Consider the following 15,177-nt stretch of genomic DNA (forward strand, 5'->3'; position numbering starts at 1 on the left):
AGGAAGCCCCCCCCAAAAAACTGTCTCCTGTAGGCCCCACTTTTTCTAACTAATGAACTCCACCCAACACGCAGAAAAAAATCACACAAGTGTGACAATGGGGAAACCTCGTAGGCAAACACCATGCATAGAGAGTGAAGATGATAGCTCTGATGACCTCCCAAAATACTAACCATCTGATTAACCTCTCAGATAAGGAGTTTAGAATAGAAATATGCAAGATCCTCATGGAAATCAAAAAAAATATAGCTCTAACTGAACAGAACACAAAGACAGAAATCAGAAAACTCCAAACTGAAATAACAGATCTAAAAAACATGGTAGCTCAACTGAAAAACTCAGTGGACAGCCTCTCCAACAGGGTAACATCAGCTGAAGACAGAATCAGTGAACTGGAAGATCAAATGCAGAACAACACCATACAGCAGAAGAGATTGGAAAAGAACCTTAAGACAAACAACCAGACAATGGAAAAAGTACTCAAGGAACGTCAAATCTTTGATAAACTCAACAGAAATAACATAAGAATCATTGGAGTCCCAGAGGCCCAGGAAGGAGATATATCTACTTGGAATATAACCCATGAAGGAATAAATTTTGGTCTATTTTTAATCCCCAAATCTAAACTGTTCCTGACTTCAGACTATATGCTAGTAAATATTTTTAATATCAAATCATTCAATAGGAAATAATTTATAACTTCTGTACCTACCTTAATACCTGGAAATCCTTCTAGTCCTGGTAATCCCATTGCACCAGGTTCTCCCTGTTAAATATTAACATAAAAATGCATAAATAATAATCAAAGGTTTTCAAGCATTGGTTTAAAAAGAAAAAATGAACAATTTCTGCCTTTCAAATTGCCTCTTCAAGCATTTGAAATTTAGGAAGTATGTTATATTTTTAAATTTTTGTATTCTTGTGCTTGGTATTTGGAAGTAATTTGAGTATGAAGCTATGTCCTAAAGAAGAATGAGGCTGTTTTCTAATTAATTATTTTCATTGTAGTTAATAATCTAACAAAATTATCATTCTAGTTAACATTAATTCCAATTTCAATAAAAATTAGAAGAAAAGGCAAATTTTTATTGAAGTTTAATAATTTTTGAGTTATCTAGGCTAAAATTTGCTAATTTGTGAGTTATCTAGGCTTCTATGTTCCAGAAAAAATACTATGCACATTAAAATAGATGAAAATGGAACTCCCAATAAAATTAATTATCCTTTAATGTTCTCTGCAGTTGGAGATGAATTTTGACTGTTTCAGAGGATGATCTTAGATGATTCTAAAAGTAATTGCTCAAGTTGAAGAACCAATAAGAAGAGGTATAAAAAATCTTTATATATATAATTTAGCATATATACATTCTCAAAGAGTAATATTTAAAAATTATGATAATGCAAGCTTCTAATTGTAAACAAATAAACAACAGGGCTTTTAAATCAAGGGGAAAGGAGATAGTTGTTTAATACTTTCTTCATTTCTCTTCCATTCAGAAGGTTGCCTTTTAATTTTTTAAAATAATAACTTTAAGTACCATGATTATAAACATGTTTGTAATTGGGTTTCAGTCATAAAGGTTTGATATTTTCTTTTCAATTAATTAATGCTAACATTAAATACTTTCTTTAATTTCTAACAGAAAAGGAGCTTCCAAACTAGTTTCTATAAAAGAATTTTTGCATGCATAGTTCTATATGCTTCAAAAACAATATTGAGCCTTCCAGGAGCTATTTCTGAGCAGACAGCCAGGAGTAACCCCTGAGCAACACCGGGTGTGGCCCCCCCCCAAAAAACCCCAAAAAACCAACAAAAAAACCAATATTGAACTCCTATTATTTTTCTAGAGTCCTTATTACTGAATACGTAATGGCAGCATAATATTTGATGACCCAATACATTTTATGCCTTGAAAATTTTTTTCTTTAATAATAAAGCACTGTAGTTATAGAAATGTTCATAGTTGAGTTTCAGTCACACTCTTCACCAGAGTAATTTTCCTGCCACCATTGTTCCCCATTTACCTTCTCCTGCACTTCCTACCTTTGAAACAGGCATTCTACTCTCTCTCACTATCATTGTCATGGTAGTTGTCAGTGCAGTTAGAGCTCTGGCTATGCTCACAGCTCTTTGTGGCAATACTCATATCATGAGCTGGTCCTACTGGCCCTTAACTCTATTGTCTCTGGGTATTATTGTCGTACTGTCTTTTGTTTTTCTTATATTCCACAGATGAGTGAGTCTATTTTATTTCATCCCTCTCCCTCTGTCTCATTACACTCAGCATGATAGTTTCCATGTCCATCCATTTATAGGAAAATATCATTACTACATTTTTCCTAACAGCTGAATAGTATTTCATTGTGTAGCTGTAGCACAGGTTTTTTTTTTTTTTTTTTTTTTTTAGCCATTTATTTGTTGTCAGGCACCTGGGATGTGTTTTAGATTCTACTTATTGTAAATAGAGCTGCAATGAACATAGAAGTGCAGAGAGCATTTTTGTATTGTGCTTTTGTGTTTCTAGCATATATTCCTAGGAGTGGTATTGCTGGATCATATGAGAGCTCAGTTTTTTTTTTTTTTTTGCTTGTTTTGGTTTTTGTTTGTTTGAAGAATATCCATCTTGTTTTCCAGAATGGCTGGTATTTCCACGAACAGTGAATGAGAGTTCCTTTCTTCCTGCATTCATGCCAGCTCAGGTTGATCTTTTCTTTGTGATGTATGTTAGTATCTATGGTGTGAGATAACTTACTGTTTTGATTTGCATCTCCCTGATGCTTAGTGATGTGGAGCATTTTTTTTTCATGTGTCTTTTGGCCCTCTGTATTTCTTTTTTGAGAAAATGTCTGTTCATTATTTCTTCCCCATCTTCTGATGGGGTCATATGTTTTTTCTTTGTGTATCTTTGGTATTAGCTTCTTGTCAGATGGATATTGGAGGAATAGTTTATCCCATTTCATGGGTAACCATTTTACTCTACTCATTGTTTCCATTGAAGTGCAGAAGCTTTTTAGTTTAATGTAATCTCATTTGTTTATTCTGCTATGTACAAGGCACACATTACCCTCTGTACTCTGCCTCCTCACACTACTGTATAATTTGTCAATCAGAAAAAATGTTGGACTTTATTATGCATAAGGCTATGTAAAGGAATCCTGGGTCACTCTGTGTCATTGAAAATAGAAATGAAAGAAAATAGATACTTTGATTTTTTTATAATGTCAATATTTAGGGCAAAGAAATATTTTCCATCAATTAATCAGTATTTACTTGAACATATCTAAAATTAAATATTTAATTAAAAGCTACTCATAGGCTTTCTCTTCAAGTCAATGTTCTCCCTTGAATACATATCTTGCTTGATGCTTCCTTGCTTGTTTCATTGATTGCTATTTCTACTCTGGAGAATTCTGTGTTCTCTCATGAACACATGTTTTTCCCTTTTTTCTCCCCTCACACTTTTCTAAATAAGTTTAAATATCTTACTTCTCTAAAAAATAGCCATTCATAAACAGAAAACTAAAAGAATGAGATGAAATAGTTCAGAAGAAAACAAATCCAATAGGAAATTTCTTTAATCTGTAAAGGCTTCCTGGATGTATTACTGACAATGATATAGATCTAGTATTATGATATCTAAAGAATATTTGAAGAGTAAATTCACCTTCATCTACCTCAAAATGGCATTTTCTCTTTCAACTCTGTGATTCACAATACTATCATTTTTGGTTTATTTTTATAGATAAGACTATTTTCCATATTGCAAAAGTATGGAAATATGAAAAAATTGTATGATGGTGCTAACACAAGACTCAAAAGAATAATTTCAGAGCTCCATGTAGATAACCCTAAAGGTGTATGCATTATTTTACTTCATGATTTAAATTTTGTCTTTGTATACTCCCCTCACTAAGTTATCACTTTCACCAAAGCTTATTCATATAAGAAGTTGAAAGAATTCAGTATATTCAGTGAAAAGACTAGTTTCTAAATGGTTCAGAGGGATTGTTTAATGAGAGAAAAAAAACAAGGAGGACTGCTGTTAACAAGATAAAATAAAGTTAAAATTTGAATGAGGGATATGATTTTTAAAGTTGTTAATAAATATGATATAAAGGCTACCAATAAAGAAAGGACAGCATGAATAATAACTCAAGGAAAACTTCTAAATTTCATATTTAGGATTCAGAATATGATATTAATCAGTTGAATAAAATTATAGTTAAAACCAAATTCACCTCTTTAACAAAAATATCTTTTGAAATATTTTAAGTATATGTGTCCTTAAATAGAAAATAAAATCTTGAGTGCTTTTTTGAAAATATTTTGGTGCAGAAAGAATAGTGTATTTAGATTATTATTATCCTTGTTTATGAATCTATTTCACCAAACTGTATTGTAACTAAAGGGCCTTAAATTTTCCTGATGGTACAGTGAAAAGTGCTTTAACATTTTATTTCAGTTTCAGTTATATCTAAGTTGCAAATCTACACACAAAGTTGAAAAGGATGTATGAGTGAAATATGAAGGTTTAAATATACACCAGTGAAAACTTAACAGGAAACATTGTCAAGGAAACAAGAAATTCTAATTGCATCTGGCATAACTTGCACAGTCTATGCCTATGGTTGAGAAGTTCAAGAACAATTTTCACTCTGTGTGGCTGAAGGAATTGAACTCTCCCCATTGCAAGTGTGTAATTCTCAGGATGAACTATTCTTAAGAGATGCGTGGTGTTTTGTTTAGAACTGAAACCCAACTGCAAACATGTTTGTAATTATGGTGCTTAAATAAGATATATTATAATATATATCTTAAATAAGACATTATATATTATAATATATATAATATAATATATATCTTTTTTATTTGGTTTTTGGGCCACACCCGTTTGATGCTCAGGGGTTACTCCTGGCTAAGCGTTCAGAAATTGCCCCTGGCTTGGGGGGACCATATGGGACGCTGGGGGATCAAACTGCGGTCGCGATCTTTCCTTGGCTAGCGCTTGCAAGGCAGACACCTTACCTCTAGCGCCACCTCGCCGGCCCCAATATGTATCTTAAATAAGATACTATATATATACATATATATTCATATATATATATATATATACATATTCATATATATATATATGAAGAGCTGCATGGTGGTATTGACATGGTCCCCTACCAATGAGCAGAGTTATGACAGTAAATTGTATCTCCTAGAGAATAACCATAAAATCTTCAAAGTAGGGGCCAGAGAGAGAGCATGGAGATAGGCGTTTGCCTTTCATGCAGAAGGTTGATGATTTGAATCCTGGCATCCCATATGGTCTCCTGAGGCTGCCAGGAGCAATTTCTGAGCCTAGAGCCAGAAGTAACCCCTGAGCGCTACCGGGTTTGACCCCCCCCAAAAAAAAAAACAAAAAAAAATTATTAAAAAAAATCTTCAGGGCCCGGAGAGATAGCACAGCGGTGTTTGCCTTGCAAGCAGCCGCTCCAGGACCTAAGGTGGTTGGTTCGAATCCCGGTGTCCCATATGGTCCCCCGTGCCTGCCAGGAGCTATTTCTGAGCAGACAGCCAGGAGTAACCCCTAAGCACTGCCGGGTGTGGCCCAAAAACAAACAAACAAAAACAAAACAAAACAAAACGAAAAATCTTCAAAGTAAATCTTTTGGTGAGGCAGACAAATTGACCATACATCTGTCTTATTTATCTTAATGTTCTTTGGCTGAAATTTCAAAGTTAAGATATCAGCAAGGGGACTTCTGAGAATTATGTTATGGGTGATTGTCCTTCCACTGTAACTTTACCTTGTCCTCTTTCTTTGCACCCTTGTTCTCATAATTAAAAAAAAATTTCTTTACAGTAAATATTTTTTTTCTACACTGTACTTAAGAGTGACCTTAGGAGTCATAGAGATAGCACAGCGGTAGGGCTTTTGTCTTGTATGCAGCCAACCAAGAGGGATTCGGTTTGATTCCCAGCATCCTGTATGGTCCCCCAGCCTGTCAGGAGTGATTTCTGAGTACAGAGCCAGGACTAACCCTTGAGTGCCAATAGGTGAGGCCAATCAATCAATCAATCAATAAAAAAAGAGTGTCATTAAAAGTCAGTTCAGTTCCTATTTCTTATGCATCACATGTGCCTTCTCTTCACAGAAAGAGGCAAATGTCAAGGGGATTGACAATATTAGAGTATATACATTTTTAAAATAAAGAATTCATTGATGGCATTTCTCTGGTGACCTATCTGCTCTCTCTGATATGCTGAGTTATGAACTTCTAAAGTGAACTTAAGAACATTATCTTGGCCAGATTTTCCTTTATTTTCTAAATAGCATGAACTATATAAATATACATACCACTGGACCAGGATCACCTTTTGGGCCCTAGATAAAAAACATGAAAAGTAGGTTTAGATATAGTAAGTGAAATAAAGTGATAAAATATAAAGCAATTTTACCCAATTTGTTTTAATGTACACAAAAGGTTTACTTTTTTCTTGCTAGTTTAAATGTAAATAATGTGACTAAATATATGGTGATAAATTTTTCTTTGATAGCGATTGCTTGAACACAAGATTTAGTTCTTAGATTTATAATAAAAAGTTCTTCCATTATGCAAAATATAATTTTAATTTATTTTGACTGTATATTTTCTTTCAGATTTGTTAGTAATTGTATTAGATAGTTTGCTGGTCTCTCATTGGGTGCATATATGTTTAATAGTCTGATTTCTTCCTGTTGCACATAACCTTGATTAGTACATAGTGTCCATCTTTGTCCCTTACCACTATTCTGAGTATAAAGTTGGTGTTATCAGATTTTAATATGGCCACCCCAGCTTTTTTAAGGGCATTTTTGCTTGGTTGATTTTTCTCCAGCCTTTGATTTTGAGTCTATGTTTGTTCTGACTATTCAGGTGTGTTTCTTGTAGGCAGCAGAAGGTTGGATTCATTTTTTTGACCCATTTTGCCACTCTTTGTCTTTTAATTGGTGAATTTAGTCCATTGACATTCAGAGAGATGATTGTCATAGTATTTAATGTCATATTTGTAGATAAGTTTGCTGTGTTTGTTGGTCTCTCTTGTCTTAAAGTAGACCTGTCAGTTTTTCCTTTAAGGCTGGTTTTTCATCTGTGAAGTATCTGAGCTGTTGTTTATCCATGAAGCTATGTATCCTTCCTTTAAACCTGAACGTGAGTTGAGCTGGGTGCAGTATTCTTGGTGAGGCATTCATTTCATTCAGTCTTGCCACAATATCCCACCACTGTCTTCTGGCCTTGAGAGTTTCTTGTGACATGTCTGCTGTAAATCTTAGGGATGCTCCTTTGAATGTAATTTCCCTTTTTGATCTTGCTGCTCTCAGTATTCTATCTCTACCTGTGGGATTTGTCATTGTAACAAGGATGTGTCTTGGGTGTTTTTCTTTGGGTCTCTTTTAGCTGGTACTCTTCGGGCATGCAGGATTTGATTGCATATAGTCTTTAACTCTGGGAGTATCTCTTTGATGATGTCTTTGACAGTTGATTCTTCCTGGAGATCTCCTACCTGGGACTTCAATGATTCTTATGTTGTTTTTGTTGAGTTTATCAAAGACTTCTATTTTCATCTGTTTGCATACCTTGAGTACTTTTTCCATTGCCTGATCATTTGTCTTATGGTTCTTTTCCAATTTCTTCTGCTGTGTTGAGTTTTTCTGCATCTCATCTTCCAGTACGCCGATTCTGTCCTCAGCTGTTCTTACCCTGCTGGCGAGACCATCCACTGAGGTTTTCAGTTTAGCTAACGTGTTTTTCAGATCTGTTATTTCAGTTTGGAGTTTTCTGATTTCTGTTCAGAAATCTGTTCAGAAATTCTGTTCAGATCGATCTATGTTTTCTTTGAGTTCTACGAACATCTTTCATATTTTTATTTTAAACTCCTTATCTGAGAGGTTAATCAGATGTTTGAAATTTTTTAGGTCATCCGAGCTATCATCTTCATTCTCTGTGCATGGTGTTTGCCTGCTAGATTTCCCCATTGTCACTCTTGTAGTATTGTTTTTTCCTGCATGTTGTGGTAGGATTCATTGGTTAGAAAGTGTGCGTGGCCGTGAACATGCTCTTCTGCTGCCTCTAGTTGACAGTTTTTTGGGGGTGTGCTCCCTAGGCCTCTGAGGAGAGTTTCAGGTATTCAAGAAACACAGACAGGCACAGGAAAGATTTTTCTTGAAGTCCTCAGAGTGATCAAAGGTACAGCTAAGTGGAGCTTCCGCAGGTCAGAGGGCTCAGCTTATTGGTTGATCACTTTACTCACTCACTCCTTGGGCAACTTCAGAATGCAGTTTTTTTGGGTGCGCTCCCTAGGCCTCTGAGGAGAGCTTCAGGTATTCAAGAAACACAGGCACATGAAATGACAGTATAATTTCTCAATTGTATTATAATTGGTTTTATTTATTATCTTTGCATAAGATATTGGTTATATTTGTTATATATTGTTTATAGACTTAGACTTTTTTCCATTTTCTCTAGGAACTGTTTTGCTAAACTGTGCATGGTGATAAACATCTGAACTTACAGGGGGACCGGGTGGTCCTGGGTAACTGGGAACATTCACACCTCCCTTTAAAAGAAAAGAGAGAAAGTTGTGAAGAATTTTATAATAATTCATATCTGGAAAACGATTTAACAGAATGATGAAAGCAAATACCTGGATTTTATATAAACTGCTCATTCCATTTCTTTCATTAAATGGTACCCCCTTGGGAAGAAATAAGGTATAGAATTATTCTTTTCAAGATAACATTTCTAACTTTTCTATTTTTCCCAAATTATATTTTTCAAATTTTGTTTTAGAAAGCAGGTTTAGTACTATAAATAAAATAATGATATTTCTGTTTGGGGCTTTCTAAAGTCAAAGGCAGGGAAAAAGAATGAAAAGGAATGTATTATACACGTGCATCACACAGACACTTTCAGTGATTAATGCTCAGGTTTGACAGATGAGATGCTAATGCATTTGGAGAAAAACATTATTTGCTCATTAAATTCAGTTTTGGAACTGCCAATTTATGCTTACTGTTTACAGCCTGCTGACCTGAGGGCTATGACATGGCAGTGCTGGTAAAGATGTGATTAGAAAACAATTGGCCCGCTGAAAGGTAATTTTTTTCTAACATCTTTTCATACAACATAGAAAATTAAGGTAAATTGAGGAGATAATGTTACAACCCTGAGTCAATTGCCTCTACAAAAATTTATTCCTCAGAACAGTAAGAAACAAGAGCATACACACACAGCTGAAATGTGTGTGGAAAATGCCAGAGAAATTAACAATTAAAATGAACTAATTTGAAAATTTGAAAAACATTATGTAAGGTCATGTAAGAGAAAGTTGTATATGGAAATTTTAGAAATTTTAGAATCTTTTCTCCTCAAGAAATGTGAAAAATCTGAAAATATGATCTTCACTGATTTTGGACATGGGGCAGCTGTTACTCAGCTGGTAAATGTGGTTTGGATGCACCTTAAAGGTACTAGTGATGGAAGGAAAACTGATCCATTGATTTACTTGCTTTGCTTTATCTTTAGTTATTTTACTATGATAAATATTTAGTATATTTTGAAGTACTAAATCCTGAAGAAATGATCTGTTACATGTCTGTGATTTTTAGGGAAGGTTCGCCAGAAAAGACAGGATTTAATATATGACTTATTTTGTGAATGAATAGTTTCAGAGAATTCAGAGTGAAGGGGAAGAAATACAGGTCCTTTTACTAATCTCATAGTATGCATGATTATACATGTCTACTGAAGGAAGAGAATTTTAGTATTTGAGTCCCAAATACTTGAGCTCTTTACTTGAGGAGATAAGCCAGTAAAGATAAAAAAAAACAGGTTTAGGAAAACTGTGAATATTTTCAATTAAATGCAGAAAACAAGCAGTTGCACACAAAGGAATAAACTTTTCTTTTGAAAGCCATAGACAAAGTAAGATGTAAAAGAACATTTGGCTTGGATGGAGGCTGTGCTGCGATTTGAGCTTGGCCCCACATGAGGGCAGACTTGCTATAGAGAGATGGAGAGAGACTGCTACCATCTCACTGACAATGAATACAGCCATCATAAGAAGAGCAGAAAACATCCATGTCTCTTGTTCACAAGGAGCTGGATGATAGAATTTTTCTGCATCTCAGACATATTGGGTGATAGCATAAAACCAATTATTCTACTAACTTGCATTGCTGGGAAGAATTATCTCTGTTTGTCTCTTTAACAAACTGGATTCTTTAAAAGGATTTTCTTTTCACTTCATCTGGCCTCTCCCTTCCCCCAATTACAGCCCTCCTTTCTTGTTTCTGAATGGGGTTCACTGAGAGTAAATGAATTTCCCTGACCACTCCAGGCAAAAAGTATAGTCCAGTTGGAGAATACGTCCAGGTCTCATTAGAGCGGGGGTGGGGGTGGGGGGAGGGGTAGGAGGGGCCTGAGGTGCAAATGTCCATTGTATTTTGGGACTGAGTTTCAAAGCCTCTGAGCTGCCAGCCCTATGTAGAGGTGTGAATTTCAGTTTGACACCTGAAATAACTCACAGGTGGACCAGGTGGTCCAGGTAGCCCAGGAGCTCCCTCGCTGCCCTGAAAAGAGATAAGTCAGAATCAATGACATAGAACCTTTTGGTCCTAGGCTTATGAGCCTAGATTATCTAGCTTTAGTGAGCCATATTCTGAACTCAATATATACCTTTTATTTTAATTTTGCAAAGTCTTATTTGTCCTGGATCTTTGCTTCACTTGGGGGAAATATCTTTTTATATCAAAGAAAGGTAACCTTTTTCTTCCACATCCATTCATATTCTCTGTGCCAACTCTAGGGATGAAGCTTGTTTTCAGATGGAGCCAAACAATCCTGCTTTTGAACTTCAAGTACAATAGGGGTAGCTCCTCCAGGGTGATATGGGTATAAAGCGGAGACCCTTGCAACAAGGGACTGCCTCTCATATTAGGCTCCTGGGTTAGCCCTCACTCTATTGTGTGTGTGTCCTTGGTGAATTGGAACACATTCATTTGCAGTCAGGTTTTACTCCCGGCTCTTTGCTCTGGGATCACTCTTGGCTCTGTGTCCCGTATGAGATGCTGGGAATCAAACACAGGTCAGCTCTGGTAGGTAGGCAGGTGACCAATGTGCTGTACTCTCTCTGGTTCTTAGCCCCCATTTTCATCTTTTGGGGCATCCACATAATGTGACAAGAGTAGAAAATCACAGCTTCGTAGAAAGTCAGCAGAAAAAAAACTTCTTTCTACTTATTAAATTCATTTCATAGTCGAAAACTGAAAAAATATTGACTGTGATACAGCACTGTTCAAGGAAATATTTTATATAATTTAAACAGCCACCTTTCTAATTATAGAAAAAAAACACTAACTGAAAATGGAAGTAAGTTGAAAACTGAGAATGAGTTTTATTTTTATTTTTATAAAGCATGGAATATTTATTGGTCCATAATAAGCTGAGGTATTATAGTCCCTTGAGAACTTTTAGCCAGTACTCTGTGTAACTATGATTTTTTTTTTTGGAATAATAGTCTCATGAAAAAATTAAATTCCTCTATATCAGGGACAAAAGCAAGAAAGGATTTAAAAAAAATGCCCAGCAATGGGGCCAGAGTGATAGCACAGTGCATAGAGTGTTTGCCTTGCATGCATCCAAACCGGGTTCAATCCCTGGCATCTCATAGGGTCCCCCAAGCCTGCCAGGAGTTATTTCTGAACACAGAGCCAGGAATAACTCCTGAGTACCATCATGTGTGTCACCCCCCAAAAAAAATGTTCAGCAGGAATAAAACCCAGAATTACTATGTCCTAAAAGTCTGAGGGGTTTCAGTTCTTTTTGATAATTTTGTTGAAGAGTTTCATTCCAGTATCTTCATGTTTTATAACAACACAAAACATCAGCGTTTTAAATTTAATTAAAAACAGACATTTAAATTTTGATAACAGATTTGTGATACCAATTTGGGAAATGGGTCTAGATAGACTGATGTCAATATGGTGTGGTTAACATTATCTTAACTATATAAACAGTTACATTTCTACACACCAATGGCAGCTCAAAAATAATAAGCTTAAGATTTTTTTTCATTTGTACCATTATCAATAAAAGTACCACCACTGTTTTTATTGCAACATACTTGATACAAGGAAACAACAGGATATTGTAACTTTTCCTAATTGCTTTGATGGTGGCTCTCTCTGCAAAATGGCATTTTCTGCTGAGTTCGGGCAGTGTCTTTCAGGAAATTATGTCATAGCTCTCACAAACCAACAAATATGGAAAAATATGTGCCCACTGAAAAGGCTTTTTTTATTAGCACAATTAAAAGTCATATTTTCATCTTTGATAATGCCCCAAGGCTCAACTCAGTGTGAAATTCCTATTAAATTCAAAAGACAGAATAATTTCCAAAGGGAACATTACAGGGATATATGTGGGATGGTGGGGTTGGACTAGTTTTGGGGATTCTATCAGAAAAAACATGCTGAAACATGTTTTTTCATGAGGCTATTATTCCAAAAAAATTTATTATGGTAACTCTGTCTTCTAGGGTTTTCAAGGAATCCCAGATATTCCAGGTACTCCAGGCCCCACTGGACCTCATGTAAGTATTTGGAAGTAAGCACATTGTTTCTTTTCAAATTAAGGGAGATTCACTTGCTCCTTGAAGTCATTTTAGTGGAGTTTGGTCAATTCAGGTTAGAACTCACTCTAGAGGCTCATATGGGCCCAGGTTCCTGAATTCAGCATTATTACTATATTGCTCAAATACTTAATTCATCCCCCTGTAGGGTATCGTATATTTACATAAATTTTTATGCCCTTTTAGATTTAAAATTGTTCTTCCAAAAGAGCATTTCCTGCTTTCATACTTTGCTTGATTTTATGAATTTCTTTGTAATGGTCTTTTCTTTTCCCTCTCCCAATCCCCATTTAGTCAATGAGACTTTTTCTTTATACCTTGTCACCCTTTGCTCCTGCAGGACCAGGATGTCCAGTTCTTCCCATTAAGCCCTGTGAAGCACACAACTAAGTTTATTATAGAAGCAACAACTAAATGGCCAAAGGGTATTGGAAGTTCATTGCTAAAACAGATAGATTTTGAAGGTTATTTGATCCTAATTAAATCAGTCCTACAAGCTTATATTTCTTTAGGCTGCGACAGCAGCTGTATCCTGCTGATAAGCCTTTGCAAGGGTAAAATTTGTATTTGTGGTCGCTTTTCACCTTGGCCAACCACATTTAATGACCTTAATTGGAACCTTTTGATACATTTAAGAATTTAGACTTGCTGTTTAAATGGCAATTTACATAACATTACACCTTCCTAAATGAGCTGTAATTTTGGTAGTGATCAACATTTTAAATACTTCAAGACAGGGCAGATTTAGCAATGCATACTGAGTTATGCAATCTGCATTTTACTAATGGAAAATAAAATTTAAATTTAATTATTTTTTGTGATTAGCATTAGCTATCATTTTTATAGTTCCTTTCACAACATTTTCCCTTTCAGTAAATTTAGTCATATATAAAAAGCTAGGTTTGTTCTATGTAATTGTGAATGTAAAATGATAACAATTTTATTATTGCAAATTATTATTCAAATCATTAAGGAACATGTTTAAATTCTTACTTTTATGGGTAATACTATTTGCCCCTCTAAAAAGGCAGAAATTGGAGAAATTGAGAGGAGTTTTGTTAGATTTAGCAAACAAAAACACAGTACACTAAAATGAGCTGGTAATATGAAGTTAAAATTTAACAGCTTGTCTGTATTTCTTGATATCCATTCACATAAGATATTAGAATATTCTGTTTTAGGAAAACAAGATGACCAATACCAAAAAATATTATCATGTTGTATTTGAGGGGTAGTAAAAATAAGATTCAACTAATGTAGAACACATTTTAATCTATAAATAGGGAATTATAATAAAAATAATATAAAAAATAAAAATAAATAAGTAAATAAAAATAAGTGTATGATCTTTGACCTACTTTTCCTCTAGAAAATAAATGATCTGCTTATGGTAACTATGAATATTATTATATAACAATCTGACTATCCAAAGGTTAATAACAAAATTATAACTAAAATATAGAATGCTATTTTTCACCAAACCTCTATTTAAACAGATAAGATTAATCACAAACCACTTTCTGTTCTGGTAACAGTGGTTTTCAAACTACTACTGTCTGCGGGCCACATATTATATTTGTTCCCATTTTGTTTCTTCACTTCAAAATAAGGTATATGCAGTGTGCAGAAAAATTTGTTCATAATTTTTGTTTTTACTATAGCCCGACACTCCAATGATCTGAGGGACAGTGAACTAGACCTCTGTTTAATAAGTTTGAGGACCCTTGTTAGAACTTTGATGGTGGATTACTACAATCCTCTGCTGACTTACAAAACAGTAAAATAAAAAAATTGAAATGTTGGATGAATCTATATTCTTAGTCACAGCTGAAAGGTCTACAGAGAGTCAAGAAAATCAAAGACAGTGAGAAAAATTAGATCATCTGGTGTCATAGCATATATGAACTGTGACTAGAACTGAATTTCCAAATACTTACAGGAGGTCCAGTGTGGCCTGGAGCACCTGGAATGCCTTGGATTCCTTGAAAACCCTAGAAGACGAAGTTATCATCATAAAATATCTTATCATTAGAAACAAAACATTTTTGCTAAATCAAGTATTTTTATTAATAGAATTTAAACATCTCTTCCAGTGAATTAAGTATATAGGTCATATGCAGATACCCATTTCAAGAGTCAGGATATTGTGCTAAAATGCTATGACATAGAATCAATAACAAACACAATTTAATATATTTTTTGATTTATAGAATATTTCTGATTTTACAGAGTTACCAATCAACCTCAGAATTACTAAGAATCCAGAAAAACTCAGAAAAACGGAGATGAAAATGCAGATTTCAGATGGGCAGAATGCTATCAAAGAAATATATGATTACACTAATATTCATTCATTCAACTAGTAAAATATAATTTATATTCTGATATTTATTTCAACCAGCATGTCTGTAATAAGAAATTTGGCTCATCAATGAATTTAAATTTGGAAACCTTTAATATACTAATGATTAAGAATGAATTTCCCCTATTTCCCTTCTCAGATTTATAGAATATTG

General features: G+C 34.6%; 1 protein-coding gene across 1 annotated transcript in view; it reads right to left on the minus strand.

Moving 5' to 3' along the window:
- Positions 1–15,177, minus strand: part of COL19A1 (collagen type XIX alpha 1 chain) — a 433,347-nt gene that overhangs the window by 38,894 nt on the left and 379,276 nt on the right. The window contains exons 35-41 of the mRNA XM_049777641.1: positions 14,599–14,652; positions 12,979–13,032; positions 10,557–10,601; positions 8,675–8,725; positions 8,543–8,587; positions 6,348–6,374; positions 713–766 (exon numbers count right to left, since the gene is read on the minus strand). Of these exons, the coding sequence (XP_049633598.1) occupies positions 713–766; positions 6,348–6,374; positions 8,543–8,587; positions 8,675–8,725; positions 10,557–10,601; positions 12,979–13,032; positions 14,599–14,652 (330 nt within the window). The remainder of the gene's footprint in view (positions 1–712; positions 767–6,347; positions 6,375–8,542; positions 8,588–8,674; positions 8,726–10,556; positions 10,602–12,978; positions 13,033–14,598; positions 14,653–15,177) is intronic.

This window comes from Suncus etruscus, chromosome 7 (assembly GCF_024139225.1).
Source record: "Suncus etruscus isolate mSunEtr1 chromosome 7, mSunEtr1.pri.cur, whole genome shotgun sequence".
NCBI lineage: Eukaryota > Metazoa > Chordata > Mammalia > Eulipotyphla > Soricidae > Suncus > Suncus etruscus.